Source organism: Cajanus cajan, chromosome 11 (assembly GCF_000230855.2).
Source record: "Cajanus cajan strain Asha chromosome 11, NIPB_CcT2T_4, whole genome shotgun sequence".
Taxonomy (NCBI): domain Eukaryota; kingdom Viridiplantae; phylum Streptophyta; class Magnoliopsida; order Fabales; family Fabaceae; genus Cajanus; species Cajanus cajan.
Window position 1 is genome coordinate 29,069,645 of NC_138527.1, and position 18,617 is coordinate 29,088,261.

An 18,617-nucleotide genomic window follows, 5' to 3' on the forward strand; every position below is an offset into this window, starting at 1 on the left:
ATAGTTCAAGTTTACAAAATGGTAATAGATTGCAAGTATTGACTGTAACATCGCAAGTTTTCTAAAATTATTTCAAAGATATTTTAATTAATTAATATATATATATATATATATATATATATATATATATATATATATATATATATATAGTTGGAGAAGAATGAGTTTATAAGTTATAAGACTTAATGTATCATTTTTATGTATTATGTATTATTTTATTTTATATTTGTTTTAATTAAAAGAGAAGGGAGTTAGTTTTCAAGAAGGAGATCACCCTAGAGATTTACATTCGTCTTTGAGTACTCATTGAGGTAGGAAGTGAGTAGTGTCACTCTAGACGTGAAATATATGTTGGATAGTGAGACTAACTCCCAATTTCTTACTTTGTTGTATGCGTTGTATGAGAAAGCAATCTCAATTTCTAACCTCAACTTGTATTTTTGCTTCCAACATGATTCTTCAATATTCTAATTGATGTTGTTGATGTATATGTATTCTCAATTTGTATATTAACTAACCTTATGGCTTTTGGATTGTCCATGGTTCCATAGGAACCTTAGGGGGTGTAAGTATTAAGTTAATATGGGATAATTGAGATAAGCATGCATGTGGGAATGTGAAATCTGTTGGATTTGAGTAATTGATGATTAAATTGTATAGTAATAGGTTGTAATTTGACATCTTAGCGATTGGATTTGAATTAAAGGTGTTAAGGGATGGTATAGGAAAAGTTAAAATCCTATGAATAGTATAATATTGTGTTGTACCTCGCTCAAGCAAACTTTGATTCGCTCAATGCGGATTTAGTTCGCTTCAAGTTATCTTAGGCTCGCTCAAGTAAGTCCTGACAAAGATTTTAGGGTAACAACTCACTTTGAGTGAATTTTAGCTAGGTTTAAGCAAGTTGACCTAGCTTAAGTGAATGATTGGCTCGCTTAGGCGAGTAGATGGCCAAATTTTCTTTTGCGATCTTCATGAAATTTATAACCCTAGATGCTAAGTTTCAAATTTTGTTAGAATCACCTAAAAAGGGAGTCTAAAACGCAAGTTATAGATTGTCTTAGTTTTCTAACAAAATTAAGATCAACTTGATAACATGTTGGAACCACTTGAGGTCATACAAGATTGAGTTATGGAAATACAGCTATGAGTGGTGATGGTGAATGACTTTATCCTTTAAGTGTATGATCTTATGAATGGTTTAAAGTACATGTATCAATGTTTAAGAAAGATAAATAATAGGAGAAAATAATTGTGAATAAATTATGATGTGAGTTAATTGTTAAAGGCTTTAAGTGTTTTAGTGATAACAATGCTTAAGAAATTAGTGTGTGATATCAATAATGTTGCGAAGCTAGTTAATTATTAATTTAAATGCTTAGTTTGATGTTAATATTATGGTTGATGTGTTAACATATGATTAGATGATTTCATGATGATTCTACCTTGAGGTGTTATCGGACGATATTGTGAACATTGTGTAATTGAACTATGAAATGTAATTCTTGTGGAATATAATGTATTGTACTTATGTTGGCCTAGTAGTGATATGAGTAATGTGTGTATGTTGTGTAATTATGATAATGTGATGACATTATATTGCATCGGGTCTTGTGAGACATGCATTATATGCATAAATGTTTTTTATGGGTACAATATATAGTATGTTTTCAAAGAATGTCTTCCTTATGTAAAAGTTTGGGGATTCATGACTTCATAGACAGTTGGATTTAGGAATCCCCATTTTTCTTGCTTGTGAGCATGGGGTGGAACTTGCGCAACACAGTCGTCTTGACGAGCTCGTGGTGTATCTCCTCTTAGTATAAGTGAGATCAGGGTGTGACTTAGCATGTCCTCTTAGGCTACTCTGTGTGCCTCTAGGCAAGGGACAACGCAATGTGATTTTTTACTAGTGCCACAAACATATGCACATTGATATATGTATCCATTGCATTATATTTGTTAATGTATAATCATGTAGTGAACCTTGTTATGAATATATATATATATATATATATATATATATATATATATATATATATATATATATATATATATATTGTTATATATGTCGTATGTTTATCTAATTATGTTTTATGTCATGAATTGTGTTTGTTTTACATGTATGTTGTTGCACGTAATATTCATTGTGATGTTGATAATATTGGTAACAAAACTTAAACCTTATGCTAAGATATACTTTTATAAGATACGATATCGAAATATAATTAAAATTTGATTATTCTATTATTCGGTTATATTTTATGACATGATATTAAATTTATTTCGTAGTTATTTTCATTACACACTCATGTTAAAGTAACATTTTTTTCGGTTGTAATGTATTATCTCTCTTGAGATTTTTTTTTATTCAATTAATTTATATTTATTAACTTAGTCCTTTTAAAATATTTTATTATTATGTTTAGTGCTATATGCAAGATAGTGTGTCAGAGAGTGACAATTATGGTTATTTTTATTAGAAAAATGCTGCATCATCCGAAAGAATAAGCCAAAATTTCTTCCGAATTATTAAAAAATTAATTTAAATAATAAAATATTAAATTAAATAATTATTTTATAATAAATTTATTAAATAATAATAATATTTTAACAATTCGGACGATGAATTGAAATACGTTTCGGCTTATGTAACAATGCTCTGTTTGTTCAAAGGAACTTTAGTTGTTTAAATAAAGAAAAATGCATAATTAATTGAAGCATAAAAAATAAAAAATAAAGAAAATATATTTTTTCATATATATATATATATATATATATATATATATATATATATATATATATAATCTCTAAAATTTAAAATTTATACTTTTAATTCTTAATATATTAAAATTATTATTTTAATGTCCCTTAATTTATCAATATCAATTATGATATTAATAAAAAATAATATTTTTTAAAATTACAGAAATAAAAAAATAATAAAATTTGAATTACTAAAATAATAATAATAATTTATGATATTTTAAAGATTACAAGTACAAGTTTTAAATTCAGAGAACAAAAAAAAATACATACTAAATTTAGATAACAAAACATAATTAAGCCAAAATAAAACATTCAAAAATTAAAAAGATTCATTGAAAATATAACAAAAATATATATTCTTCCCAAAATCAAACATTTTACGCTTTCATTTCTGTTCCTTTTTTACACACTAACATATTCTTTTGAAGTGAGTTTAACTATAAATGACATTAAATAGTTACTCGTCACTTTTTTCTATAATTCATTCAGCGAACGCAACTTGCCTAGAGCATTATATATAAATGCGCATGATGTCGCTTAATTCCAGAACCCGTTTATCTGAGCACTTTCTAAACAATATTTTCTTTAGTTAAATTATTTTTTAAAAATTAAAATAATAGCACAAGCTTTTCAAAAAAAAAAAAGTAAAAGTTGTATAACCGGTTTTTGTTCCTTTTCTCAAAAATTAAAAATAACTTCCGAAATGAAAAAAAAAAAAAAAAAAAAAAAAAAAAGTCTAGAACAAGTAGCATCACATAATCACATTTTTAAGCTTAATGCAATGTCACTTCAAATTCTTTCGATTGCTCATAATGCCTCTGGTGTTTCTAAAGCTGAGTATGAATATGACACTGAACCAATTTTCTTAGCAATAATAATACATCACAGACGCAAGAAAACAAGCACATTAGATCCGTAAATATATACCCACCAAAGTACTCCTACTAAAAGAAATTTGATATCAGATGCTGATCACAATATTGTATCCCTTTCTTCCATGACTATAAATAGTAATGAAAATGAAAAGTAAAGTAAGGTTGTAATGCAAGTCTGCATGTTTTTTACTATTCAAGTTTTTACCTCCTTCAAGTATCCTTGCCTTGAAAAATAACGAAGAATCACCTTCTCCACTGAGGTTGGATTATCTTCTCTGAAATTGATAATATTCATAGAACACAGTGATTAGGGGAAACAGAAAAGGACTACATAACAATCAGAGTGCACTAATATTTAAGGTGTGAAAATTCCACACATCTTGTATACATGATTTAAGCAAACACAAACTATGCATAAAATAAAATAAATAAAAAAACAAAAAAACAACAACATCAACAACAACAACAACAAAGAAACTGAAGTGCTTTTAATGAAATATCTCTATTTTAAGTGAATTCTATATGCCTAATAAATTAAATGTGTTTTTGTTGTCTTTTCTAGAAATTTATGGGTTTCATGAAAATGTGAGCCAAATTGCCAAAATTCTAATGAAGAGACGTCTAAACCTCACTATTTTGATCCTAACTTTTGCTACAAACCTCAGATTGAGCTCATTTTGGTGTCCATAGAAAGTTAAGAAAAATTCCTCCACCATACAAGCAGACACCTGTGGCTAGTTCATGCTTTAGGAGGGTGAAGAGTTATATGCATGTTGGCAGACAAATTTTGACCAATATCAAATCTTTATCCTTTGATTGCCGGTGATTCTGAGGATTTTTGCTCTCGGACCTATTTTAGTAAATTTGGCACAACTTTCCTTACAAAAATGTGTTTGACCTAACTCTTGTTGGCCTTAGGAACTAAAAAAGATTATTAGAAAAATGAATGGGGTATTAGTCAATCTAGGGAGTCTCCTTGTTAATTGATTGGTTTGGTATTAGATAGGTTGGAATTCTAAATACTAAATAGAAAAAACCATGCTAAATTAGATTCTCAGTTTCTTCAATATTGGGCCCTCTCTCTCTAACTTGCTACTGCACTTCTACTGTCTTTCAAGTTATTTTTCTATTTGGCTTTACTTTATTAGTTTTACTTACGATGCTTTATATTGATTTGATGTCTAGATAATAGCTGGATTACTGAAGTGGTACTTGTTAACCTAATTCACGTGAAAATGGTACTGTACTTGATTACTTGTGTGGTTTAGTGCACTTGCAAAACTAATTAATAATATTCCGACAAGTCTACACCATGCAATCAAGCATCATAGAGTGGGAAATCAATATACACGGTACATCATTCACTATAAATAATACAAAGCACAATCCATTTCGTAATGAAGAAAACTTTGTTATAATAAAAAAAGAAACAAACAAACAAAAGAACATTATCGCTTTCAAACAAGGAAATTAGCTTTAGCAGTCTAGCAAAGTCTTGTAGTAGTCAGTCATTCATAAAAACAGCAAAACCTTTACTCACAACAAAACATGGAAGCAAATAATTTAAGCATGTATATATGTGGATGGATACTTGTGTATATGCATGTTAATGCAAAATTGTTTTCCAAAAGGTGAGGACTGGGGAGGGCACATTAATGCAGAGCTTCGAAGTTCAACTAGTCTACTAATTTAAAAATACAAAGAAAAAAATGCAAAATCTTAAATGCTTACCAGTTCCATCCCTTGAAGATGAAAGAGATCTATCAGACCTTATCGCTCCTCTGCTGCTCATGGCTACCAACCTTTCAGCTCTTGGGGAAAATGAACCTGACTTGCCATTAAGTGAGGATGTAAGTGAGGATGAAAGTGAATGCCGCCTGGTTGTACCATTTTTCTCTACCAAATCAGTAGCAAATCTTGGGGACCCTTGTGCTCTTAGCTTAGCTTTTGCAGATTCAGTAGGAGCCATATAACTGGGCAATCTTGGAGTGTTATACAACTCATTATCTTGATCATTAAAATTAGCAGGTAGTGAAGCTCTTCTTTGGCAATTGTTACTGATGCAATTGTCACCACCATTCAAATCGTCGCTGACTCCTTGAATTCTTTCATTTTCACCCTTCTCGACACTAGTCTTTAAGACAGCAAATGGATCATTATGTGGTTCATCATTCTTGTCGTTTGCTTGCTGTCCAAGAGCTTTCTCAGCATCAGACTCTTTTGACTTTGGCTCTGTTGAATCTTTCGTTTTCTCTGAAGAGGCACTAGGGCCCTTCTCTGAAATATCAGTAACAGCATGATCCAAAATCTTTCTACCGCTGGATTTTCTTTTTTCATTAACAACCTCAGATCCATTGTGAACTTTTTCAGCACTACTTTTCTTGGTTTCTTTTTGTGGCTGTTCCTGAGCTGAAGACAATGGGTGGCTTGAATCCTTTTTCGGACGCAGTTTAGATTTGTTGGATCCTAAATTTGGGCCATTGTCAGCTTTCAAAGAAGTAGATTTCCGAGTATTTTTTTTTAACTTCTCCCGTTTCAACTGTCTGAGAACTTCCATTTTTCTCATCAGACACGGAGTCAAGTTTCCTTTTCAATTTGGGAAGAGGGGCCCAGAAGTGTGACTGTGTCCAATAGTCCAGCCACTTCCAGGCCAGTTTAGGTTCTCCAGGGTCACCATTGAGTGAAAGAGGAACTGCAGATGGGGATGAAGCCAGAAGCTAAAATGGATAACATGAAATGAGCTTTAGTCAAGACCCAAAATAATATAATGAAATAAATTAGTTTCAAAGCAATAAGATTTACAAGGGAACAATAAAAATAAAATGCACACCATTTGTTCCGAACTTTGTTATACCATTCATATTCAAAAATCATATATCAAGAGTGTGTAACGTAAAAGTGATGAGTGACAAAAAAATTTGCTATGAGGTTCACTGGTTCAGTAACCAAAAATAACTTGTCAGTGTTGTCACTCAACATTAATAATTACTGGAACTATAAGTGAACATTAATGTAATTCTCCACAAAGCATGGCAAGGACAGGCAGTTTGAGAAGAAAAAAAAATTGGATATTAAAGGACTGAGAAACTTCAGCTGAAGCATAGTGAATAAAATGTGGTGTAAAAGTAAAACAAGATCATGGACCTATATATATATATATTAAAAATAAGTTGAAAACTTCACATATAACTAGAGACGAGTTTATGAGACCCAAAGTTGTGACAAATTTATCCTACTACTATCAGTAACCTAAAAATTAGCTCCACATTAGAGAAGAAAGTGAAAAGCATCAAGCTCACTCATAAACAGGGGAAGTGATCTTCATGTAAAACAAGATCGTGAAACTAGAAATATAACCAAAACAAGTTGAAAATGGCACTTAGAACTAGAGACAAGTTTATAGGCCCAAAAGTGGAGACAAATTTATCTTTTTCTAAAGGAAATAACCTAAAAAATAGCTCCATATTAGGAGAAAATGAAAAGCACCAAGCTCGCATAATCTGGGGAAGAAATCTTCATGACAGCAACATTATTATCTGTTAGTAATATCTTGCAGTTTTAATTTACTGAAATAAATCATATTTCAGATATTCCTAGTACTGAAAGAATCTATTTATCCTCTCTGTAGGTAATATATATTATACATCAGTTCTTACCTTGCAAACAAAGACATTTTCAGACAGCTTCTCTGCCTGTGTGGATGAAACTGCCCGAATAGAATTTGAACAATGAGTATCCTAACAAAAACACCCCATGGAGTTAGTGAAGTAATAGAAGGGCTAGGAATGCAATGGCATTCACCCCATGGAATAAGATCTATAAATCACTAGAACATACCAACTGTATGGTGGAAAATTTAGAAAACACCTTTGGATACTAATTTATTAAGAAACATTTCCATCAAAAAGGCAGGAAAGATAATGCACAGATCACTGAATTGATGAGTTAGTTAAAGAACTTTTACCTTACGAATTTTCTGGACTGCAAGCCCAATATCAGAACATCTAACATTGTAACCACGAGCCAATGCTTGCAATTTAACTATTCCCTTCACGCAGTATAAAGCAGAAACAGCTTGTCTTCTAACCAAGTGGCCACGAATAAGAGCTTGCAGTTGTATGACACCTTTGAGTGTTTGAAATGTTTGACGAGCCTTCAATGAATCATGCAGGAATCACTTTAAGCATTCAATAACATACATATAGAAACTCCCAACAAAATATCAATGCTTAGGAAACTTGCATGCAATAGCATACAAATTAAGAATCAATAGGTACAGAGAAAAATTCAAATCAGAGTGCATTATAAAAATGCAGGACGGACAAGGCAACTACAAGGGAGTGATTACCAGATAGCTTCTACAAGCAGCCTGAACTTTTATAGCTGCTTCGATAAGCTGGAGTTTCTCAACATCCTCTTGAGATCCACAATTAGCAACTTCTAGCACCTTAACCCCTTCATCTCCATTTGAAAGCACATCCCTATCTTGTGACGACCTACTAACTACCACCTTTTCTGAAAGCACTCCTTTAGTATCATTAACTCCGGATATTGGTGAGGATATCCGCAAAGAATCCACAGTTGGGTCAGTCACAGGCACCTCAGAAGACACCAGCGGATCCTTGTCACTTAAAGGTTTCTTTACACACAAAATGAAATAACAATTACAACATGCATATTTCAGAAGTCTAAGCACTCATAGGTACCAACAATGAAATTTTTTCCCTTCCATAGTTTCTTATATCACAGACAATTTTTATAGCAAATCATACAAAACACAAACGGATGTCAACCATCGAAATACTTACAAAAATATCGTTCTTCTTTGATGAAGTAGACTTTGACGAGGATTTTTTCCCTAAGAGTAAGTTCTTGAACCATTTCCCAGGACTCCTTCCTTTCCCCATGTGAATGCTTTAGAAACCACAGAACTCGAGCATAAAAATCTGCAAGAAGCATATTCAACTGAGCCTCAGTTCCATCATAAATAGATGTCAAACTAAATTAAACTCACTAACCATAAATTTTAAATTCAAAAACAAAAACATTAATTGCTAAACATAAATGAATTTTTCAAGTATAATTAATAATGGAAACATAGGTGAGCAGTTATGCACAGAAAAATACCATAAAGTAATTGAAAAATCCAAAACCAAACCGGAGAGCTTATTTACAAAAAAGGACAAAACCCATAAAACTAGAAGTCAAAACAAAACTTGCAATAAATTCTACACAGCACCAACCAAGAGTCAGTTTCACTCTTTCCTTAAAAATGGCATTAAAATCAGCAAAACCCCAGACAAAAATAATAAAAAGCAATAATTTTTATCTTAAAAATAAAAACAATGAAGCCAAGGTGGAATTCAAAAGAACCAGATCAGCAACACATTCAGATTATCAACACATAAAGACAAGGGAAGTGAAAGAGGATCATACCCTCAAATAGAAAAGGCAAGAGCAGAACCCTAAACCTCCAATGTGAAGAAATGAAAGAAAACAAGTGAGGAAATGGGTGAACTTTATGAATATTGAGACTGGGGAAGAGTAAAGAGTGAAGGGATTTGAAGGTTCAATAAAGGGAAGGGTAGGTTTGGATCAAAGTTGCCGTTTTTGGTTGCAGTGAGGGAAGAGTGAGAAACTGAATGGACATTGAACGAAGAGAAAGTATGGATGAAGCTGAAAAGCAACGTCACAGATTCCTTTACGAGGTTTAAATTTTGAACAAAACAAAATTGATCCTCATATTTTTTCACAATAAACAAAAATTAACAAATTACTCATCGATAATTATTCAATAATGATAATTCATTTTTCTGAGTAAAAAACATAATAATTGTATAACATGTATATCCAAATGCATATAATAATTGTGCCTATGACAATTGACACATGAGATCTGTCTTATTCCACATATGCATCCATTTTCAAACCGCAATGGAAAAATATTTTTAACCATTGCATCGAACACTACCATTAAAATAATTTACACGATAAATATATTTATTTGTAACAAATTTTACTTATAATAAAATTTATATATTTGAAATATTTATTTATAATAAATTTTAGTTATGTAAAATGATAGATTATCTTTGCACTAGTTTCATTAATGTGAATGTTTAAAATAAATTTGAGCAACTTTGGTGTACGAGGTAGCTCTCTTTCTCTCTCTATGAGGCTTAGCTCTTGGGCGGCTACTGTAGGGCCTGTTTAAACTTATTGGCCCACAATTTTAATTGCTTGGGCTGCTCATAAATGGGTTTTGTTTTGTTTATAAGCATGTTTTGGATAATTCATATTTAAAAAGGAGGGTTAGTAATATATTTCTTTTAATACATTTACTATTGTGGATTAGGATTTTTTGAAAACTATCAAGTTATGAGAGAGAACCCATTAAATAAAATATGAAACCTATCAAATTTTTTACTTTTTAATAAATTTTAATTAATAAAAATGAGTGTGATAAAGTTTTTTTTTTTGTTCATCCCTGGAGTATCCAGGACCGATAGCAATGACTAATCTTCTTGCTAGGATAGCTGACCCCAAGATTTAACGCAGCTGGATACACAAGATAGGATTTGAATCCCTGATCTTGCTTAAGCGTGGATCAACCCATACCGCTAAACTACACGTTTGGGATTAACAAAATTTATTACTAGCATTTCTCTTTATATAAATGTGTTGGCTTGTAAATTAAAGAAATGAAAGATAAATAAATGACTAAGATAAACTAAAAATTAAATAAAACTAGAACTGAAAATAAAGTCTCAAATAAATATCAAATATATACTGGTTAATACAAACTAACTAAGCACATCAATCAATATTCAAGTGAATAACTGACAAAATCAACCTATTTCAAGCATTTAAAAAAAATTCTAATCATAATTTGAAGAAAAAAGATTGTGAACCGACCCTCATAATTTTCAGACCAATCCACTAACCTCGCAAGCTAGGGAGATTGAAATTAAAAGGGCTTGTAATTAAATGGACCACGTGTTACAAGATTGGGGTCATGACTTAGGTCTAATTAAGAGTGGTAGTTACATGTATATGATTAGAGTGCTATTTTGGAGTTTATAGTTGATTTATCGGTGTCTATGGAGGTCAAAAAAGATTATGAAAGAAGATAAATAAGGTGGGATATCTTGTAATGATGGGTAAATAGTTAAGTCATTGTGGCTTAATATGGTGAGGAAAAAAAAATGATTGTAGTAACCATAGTGAGGTAAGAGAAGTGCAAGGAAAAAGGTGAAGAAAGAATACGGTGAAAGTGATGTGAGAATGAGATGGGATAACAACAAGATCGTGTATTTCTTTTTTTTTAATACATATGGTAATGATAATGTAGCATTTTATTTGTCATATCATTACTTAACAAACATGTCAGTATGTAATTAGCGATAAACATTAAAAATATAAAAACCTAGCACAGATATTTTAGGACCTAAAAGCATGTTTAAGATACATGTAGAGAACATAAATTTATTAAATTTTTAATTAGTGGTTTATGAAGTAGAAAAATTTATATACTTTCTTACATATTTTTATTATTAGTTTTATTTCCTAGACTTCCGACAAAATATCTTAACTCAATTTGTATTTAATAAAATTCAAGTAAAATTAACCTAATAAAAAAAATTAGGTTCATGATATATACACCTTCTTTTTTTTTATAATTACACCTCTTTTTAAAAAAAATAATTAAAATTTTAAAAATTTTTTATTTTTTATTTTTTATTTTTTTAATTTTACATCTACAATATTTAATTTAGTATTTTTTTTATACATCTTCCCTCCTTTTTTTAACTTTTACATGTATCCCCTTACCTTTCATTCACCTCACCTATTTTGGTAGGTAGCTGTAATTCTTAGTCTTACATTACTCTTTTTCTCCCTCCTCTTTTAGTTTTCTTACTATTGTCTCTTCTCTCCGCACTTTTAATTTTCATACACACGCAAAATGTAGGACTAGTTTTTAACAATATTATAGGTGTGTGTGAATTTCTCGACAATGTTGATTATATTTTTTTACATATTGTTCTAAGAAGTATTTTCCGAAATTATGTAAAAAAATACAATCAATAGGAATATCTTTCTAGAACACTAATTTCACTATCGCGCACAGTACTCTGGAATAGTAAAAATATTTTTTTGTCATAACATTAAACTTAATATTAAGGTTTTTGGAGGGGTGAAAGGAGAAAAAGTGTTGAAAGAAAAAAAATATATGTCTAGCTTGGTAGAAATTGTCGAGGAAGTTACACATACCTATAATGTTGTTGTGTACCAGTTCTACAGTCTAGGTACATATAAAAAAGTAAAAGAGGTAAGGGAAGGAGAGAATAATGTAAAAATTGAGAGAGTTAAAACTACCTACTAAAATATATGAAAAATTGAAGAAAGACGAAATGATGCATGTGAAAAATGAAGAAGAAAAAAGAGTGTGTAAAAAGAAGAAGAAAGTAGAAAATTGAAAGTTGGAGCTATAAAATTAGAAAAATTAAAATATATATATATATATATAAATATTTTATATTTAAAAAAAAAATAAAAGAGGTGTACTTATAAAAAAAAGCTAAAACCCTATTTTGGTCCCTTATAATAATTGTTTGTTTCAATTTAGTCCCACTTTTATTTTTTGTTTCAATTTGGTTCCAAATAAATTAATTAGTTTCAATTTGATCCCTAATAAATTAATTAGTTTCAATTTGGGACTTCCGTCCAAATTATTTAAACGGAGTTACTTTTGCTCACGTGGATGCCACTTAGATGCATACGTGGATACCACGTGGACGCCAAATTTTGTAAAAACATCTAGAACCAGAACGGCCCGTTCTAAACCAGAATGGGCCGTTCTGGATACACTCTTGGTGTGTTAATTTTGCACCTGAAACGAGCCGTTCCAGATGCAAAACTAACACACCACCAGTACATCAGAACGGGCCGTTCTAGATTCAGAACGGTCGTTCTGGATTCAAAACAGCCGTTCTGGGCCCGTTCCAAAACTGAGAATATAATATTCTTTATTAATTTTATTAAAAAATATTTTTTTATGGTAAAAATTTTTAAATTACTTATTTTTATAAAATACAATTATCTTATAAATGGAGTAATAATTTTTTCTTTTTCTCTTTCTGTCTGAAGAAATATTTAAGTGTCATTTTATAATTTTTTGTAACTTATTTAAAATTAGAGGAATAAAATGATAAAAATTAACTTAGATCTGTCCCTGCATATGGTTGTGTGGTGAAATGTTAGTCTTGTGTATCTTTTTCCTTTACTTCAGGTTCTACCTCTTCAAGAACAGGTTGTTGTTGTTGGGGTACATTGTTAATGACTTCAAGGAAAAATACCATGTCATTTTATCTTTTACTGTATAGTGTTAATTTGGTAGTAAGTGGTTCACTCCAGTTTGAAAATGAAATAAAATCTGCTACCATTGTCTTTAGTGATACATTGCAGTGTCCTTAATAATACACTGTATAGCCTAACTGTTTAGCAATTGAAGTTATTAATTTCCATTGATAATATTACCAAATTCAGTGTTTGAAATCATTGATCGTTTATGTTCAGCAGTGTGGAACCAGAACGGCCCGTTCTGGTTTCAGAACGGGCCGTTCTGGGTCCAGGTGTTTTCAAAAAAAAAATGTCATCCATGTGGCATCCACCTATGCATCTACGTGGCATCCACGTGGCCAATAGTTAACTCCGTTTAAATAATTTGGACGGAAGTCCTAAATTGAAACCAATTAATTTATTTGGGACCAAATTGAAACCAATTAATTTATTTGGGACCAAATTGAAACCAAAAATAAAAATGAGACTAAATTGAAACAAACAATTATTATAAGGGACCAAAATAGGTTTTTAGAAAAAAAAAATTATGTTGAAAAGGTCCATAAAATAATAACACGGCCCAAATGTAGGCCGAAGAAAGGCCCAAATGTAACCTCTAATGAAGAAGACCCTGTAATCTCGAAGCCCAAAACAAAATTCTAAAAGAAAAGCAGTATCTTGAGCCCCAATTAAGAAGACATATCAATCAATAATAAGGCATATCAGTAATATAATGAAAATAGCAACCCTTGTCATAGTCAGAATTTTTTTTATACAAATTTTATAAGAGAAGATTTTGCTTCTTTGATGTAACATAAATATTTACAATATCGATTGCGATAGTTATTACTAAATAGTTGGTACAATTAAGTTATTTTATTGAAGAAGTACAGAAATTTGAGGTACTCTCAAATTTTTTTTCCTTCTTTCTTAATAACGCCATTTGATCATTAGAGGAAATAATACACTCTTATATAAATTTTATGTTTAATCAAATCTATCTTTTTTATAGACAAATATTAACAATTAATATACTATATTAACTGAAAGATTTAAATTCACCCCCTTCTTATCACTTCAGTCTTAATTTTATTAAAAACTACAAAACATTTAATTAAATAAAGAGAGAGACTTATATTAATAATTTTTACTTAATAACAAATAATGTATTTAAAGGAATTGTTTTTATTTTTCATTTTTTATTTTTACATTTTTTACATTTTTTTCTTATGAATACTATGTGTGTGGAACCTTTGAGATATTAATTTACTGTGGGGAAGAAGTCATAGAAAGTTGACAAAATTTCATGTCCATAAATGGTGACATCAAAGAGCATACTAGAATTGTGCCACGCTGATCTTCAATCTTAATTAATGACTTGTCGTACTCATAAGTTACAAATCAGTAATGTGTCAAAATTTGAGGCTTAGTTTCTAATGGTGGGAACATCAAGAAGAATAAGATTAGGTGTAAAATGTAGATAAACATCAACATTAAAGAATGTGTCATGCTAAGTACTATAAATAAATATATTTTTTTAAAACAAAAAATTGTCTCATGCGATAATATGTGTGTGGCAAGTAAGCCTTTTTAACACTGCCGACACAAACTCTCAATCACTAAATTTCAAAACTCGATAACTTTTTATTATTATTATTTAATTAATAGTAGAAATTACGTTAACGGGGACAAACGTAAGACTTTGTGAACACTCACCACTCTCATGATTTTCAAAACTCGAGATGGGTATCCATAATTCATATTTTTATTATATATATATACATATATATATATATATATATATATATATTCTTTTATATATATAATTTTTTTTATATATGTGATAAATATTATAACATATTTATTTTTATTTGATTTTCTTATAGAATAATAGAAATATTTATAAAATGCATTTTTTTAACTATTATATTGATATGAAGTGTTCACTACCAAAAATAAGGATTGATCTTCATCAAAAATTGTAAATGTATATAAAATAAATATTTCTCTTACGTTGTAATGTATTTCATGTTTATATAAAAATTCAAATATTAAACAACTTGATTAAAGATCACAAGCTATCATGACTCCCGTCAATTATTATAAATACAAAGATAATAATATATAAAATATTTTTTTATAAAATTAGAATAAACTAGGATGAATCACAACAAAATGGTAATTTATAATAGTAATTTTAAGTATGAAATAACTTTTTTCTAGAAGTACCTATTGTCATTTTCATTTTCTATTCAACATAATAAACTTAAAAGAGGATTTTTTTTAAGGAAGTATTTAGTGTCAATTTCGTGTTTATTGTCATTTCTATTTAAATATTTTTATTGAAAAATTTCTAATCAAATTAATTATTAGAAAAAAATTAATTAAATATAATTTATCCAGAGTTTGAAACACATTTGTTAAGGACTTGCAAATCAATTATGTTATTCTCAATTACGTTTATGGCCTCTCCAATGTGATCAAAGGAGTGTTACATAAACTAATTTAGATTCAACAATAAGTACAAGTGAAATGGAGGCCACTGACACATGGCCACTACAAACTTAATATTGATGGGAGTCCCATGAACAACCCAAGAATATTTGATTTTGGTGGAGTTATCAGGAATACTAATTGGGTAGCAGGTTTTGCGGGATTTTGTGGATATACAACCATGATGAATGTTGAACTTCATGTTATTTACCAAGGTTTTCAACTTGCTTGGAATAGAGGCATTCACAACCTAATATGTGAATCAGATTCTAAATCAACTCTACTATTAATCACTCAAGATTTGATTTCATCTTACTTGTATGTTTCTTATAATTGAAGATGATAGAGGCTTTCACTACCAAGGAATATCTTTAGTATTCAAACACACCTTTGGGGTAGGAAATAATGTTGCAGATTCATTAACAAAACTCGACATATCTTAAGAAAATGTTTGTTTAATTTTTGATACTTGTCCACAATATCACAATAACCTTATGTTTGTTGATGTTGCTAACTGTTTTTTCCTAGGGTTTGCTAACTCTTTCTTTTCTTAGTTCCTTACGTATAAAAAACACTTGAAAATTTAGTGAGTTTCAATAATTTTAACTTTGACACAAGTTGATTGTACCTTTTCAAAAAATATTTTATCATTTGATCATATTAACCTCTTAAGAGGTGGTGTTCCATATCCTTCAATATTATTTTATTTTAGTTAGATTTGTGAGAAGAAATTAGAAATTAATATATTTATCATGATAAAAAAAAAAGATTATTAAGACAAAATATTTTATAACCCACATTAGTTTTGATTTAACAAACAAAGAAAATAAGTATTAAAATTAAGGGGATAAGAACACTTTTATACAAAAGACAGTTGATCTCTTACTAACATAATGTGTCTCAATTGACACATTTAGTTTTGCAATTGTTTGGTTGCATAGTCTTAACAAATTTTTTGGAACAAAACCAAATAAAGAGTCTAAAGTGTCTCCCAATCCAATTAGAAGTGAAAAACAAATGGATCGGATAATTTTATAGTTACATTTAAAATTTTAATTTATCTAATCCATTTAAGAATAAAAAAAAACCAACAATTTTTTATGGATGAATATTGGATCCATCTTTAAAAATATATTTAAAAATTAAATAAATTTTTTTTAATAAATCATCCTGTTCCTAAAATTTTTAGGATTTTTAATTAAGTCCTTAAATTAAAAAAATAATTAAATCTTTCATTTTTTTTATATTTTTATAATTTAATCTTTAGAATTAGAAATTTATTTACAATCCACTTTTCACATAGCAATTTTATATCTATATACTTGAACAATTATTTAAATTATAAACAAATTTCTAATCTCATATACAAAATTACATAAATATAAAACTAGAGGACTTAATTATAATTTTTTTTAATTTTTAAATTAAATGATGCATTAATTTTTTATATTTTTTTATAACATTATTATAACTAATAAAAAACAATTTGTATATACAGATGTGTATAATATATAAAAGTTTGCGAGGAGAATGTCCCCAAAGTCTCCAAAGTTTATGCGTGGCATTGGGGACGGAATGGTCCATGATTGTACCCAATCATCATTATTATTTTACAGTAAAGTTAGATTTCCATTAATTCATTATTTACTAATGTTGATGATAAAACTATCGTTAACGTTATTTTTGAAATATTCAAACGAAGAAGCACGCACGTTATACCCTTACTCGAGGAAGGATATAAAAGATGCATGATTCAATTTGCATTACATATTTATTTCTTTTATATGTTAAAATATTTTAGAGAAAAAAATATTTATTTATCTATAAGTGTTAAAATTAAAAAAAACTAAATATATAATTTAATTTATTTATACTAATCTCTTTTATAGATAGAAATATTATACAATTTTTTCATATGTTAAAATATTGAATAAATCGTTCAGATGTGAATATTAGACTGTCACATCCTCATATATTAAAACATATAATTAGTTTATTTATTTATTGTAAGAGTTCAAAATATAAACTAAAATATGTTTAGTTTATTAAGTTGTCATTCGCTGCTTAACAAAAGAAATTATAAAATATATAATTTAATTTAATTTTTTTTACTAAAATAACAGTTAAAAATAAAATTTATGAATTGATAATTACATTTTATTTAATAATAGATATTAATATAGATAGATTCATTTAAAATTTGTACAAAATATATATATATATATATATATATATATATATATATTAATATTAGCATTGCAATTATTAAACTTAATAAATATATTCTATTTAATGAATATAATAATTAATACTATATATACAAAATACCAGTTCATTTAAATATGTATAAAAATAATATCTTAATACGTATATGTTATATATTCAATAAATATAATAATTAATAATATATAGAAGTACTAGTTTTTTTAAATATTCATAAAAATACAATATTAATATCATCAAGTGAATACTACTTGTGTTTGAATATATTTTACTTGTATATATAGTTTTTTATATGATTATTTTAAAATATTTTTTGTGAAAATAATAATTAAAAATAAATATTTTTTTAAATATATAATTAAAAAGGTGAAGTATATTAATTAAATAAATCATAAAATATTTTGAAATAATAATTAAATCATAAAATATTTTGAAATAATAATTAAATATATACACTAAGAAATAAGTTATTAAAGTACAATATATTATTTATATTCGTTAAAGGTGAAGTATATTTTAAGACAATGAGGGAGTGAGGTCTAATACTTGCAACTTTACTGGAGGGATAGTGTAAACATATTTTTTTTAACTAAAAGCCTATTGGAAATTTAATTAAAAATTTAGAAAAATTGTAAAATGTCATGCATTCAAATATGTAAGGAGATTTGATAAATTAAGATATCTTTTAGTAAAAAAATTAATGATTAATCTTTTGAAATATAAGAGATTGACCTTTATAACAAATATTTTTTTTATATTATATATCACAGATTGAACTCTTAACTACATGTTTAAGAAACAAAATTATCTACTAAATATATTATATTATATTGATATATATTTTTTTAAAATAAGAGGAATAAATATTTTAATTGAATATAAAAATTGTGTAATATTTATATTTGTCAAGAGAAAGTA

The 18,617-nt window shown here is 28.4% G+C and overlaps 1 protein-coding gene across 1 annotated transcript; it reads right to left on the bottom strand.

Annotated features, from left to right (window-relative positions):
• Positions 1-3,533: 3,533 nt before the first annotated feature.
• On the bottom strand, positions 3,534-9,372 carry LOC109800831 (protein IQ-DOMAIN 29). Its single transcript, XM_020361727.3, is given in 8 exon segments — positions 3,534-3,919; positions 5,376-6,198; positions 6,200-6,361; positions 7,301-7,381; positions 7,609-7,797; positions 7,993-8,283; positions 8,453-8,590; positions 9,081-9,372. Coding segments are annotated over 7 exon segments (1,677 nt in total). The 5' UTR covers positions 8,552-8,590; positions 9,081-9,372; the 3' UTR covers positions 3,534-3,887.
• Between the last annotated feature and the right edge of the window lie 9,245 nt (positions 9,373-18,617).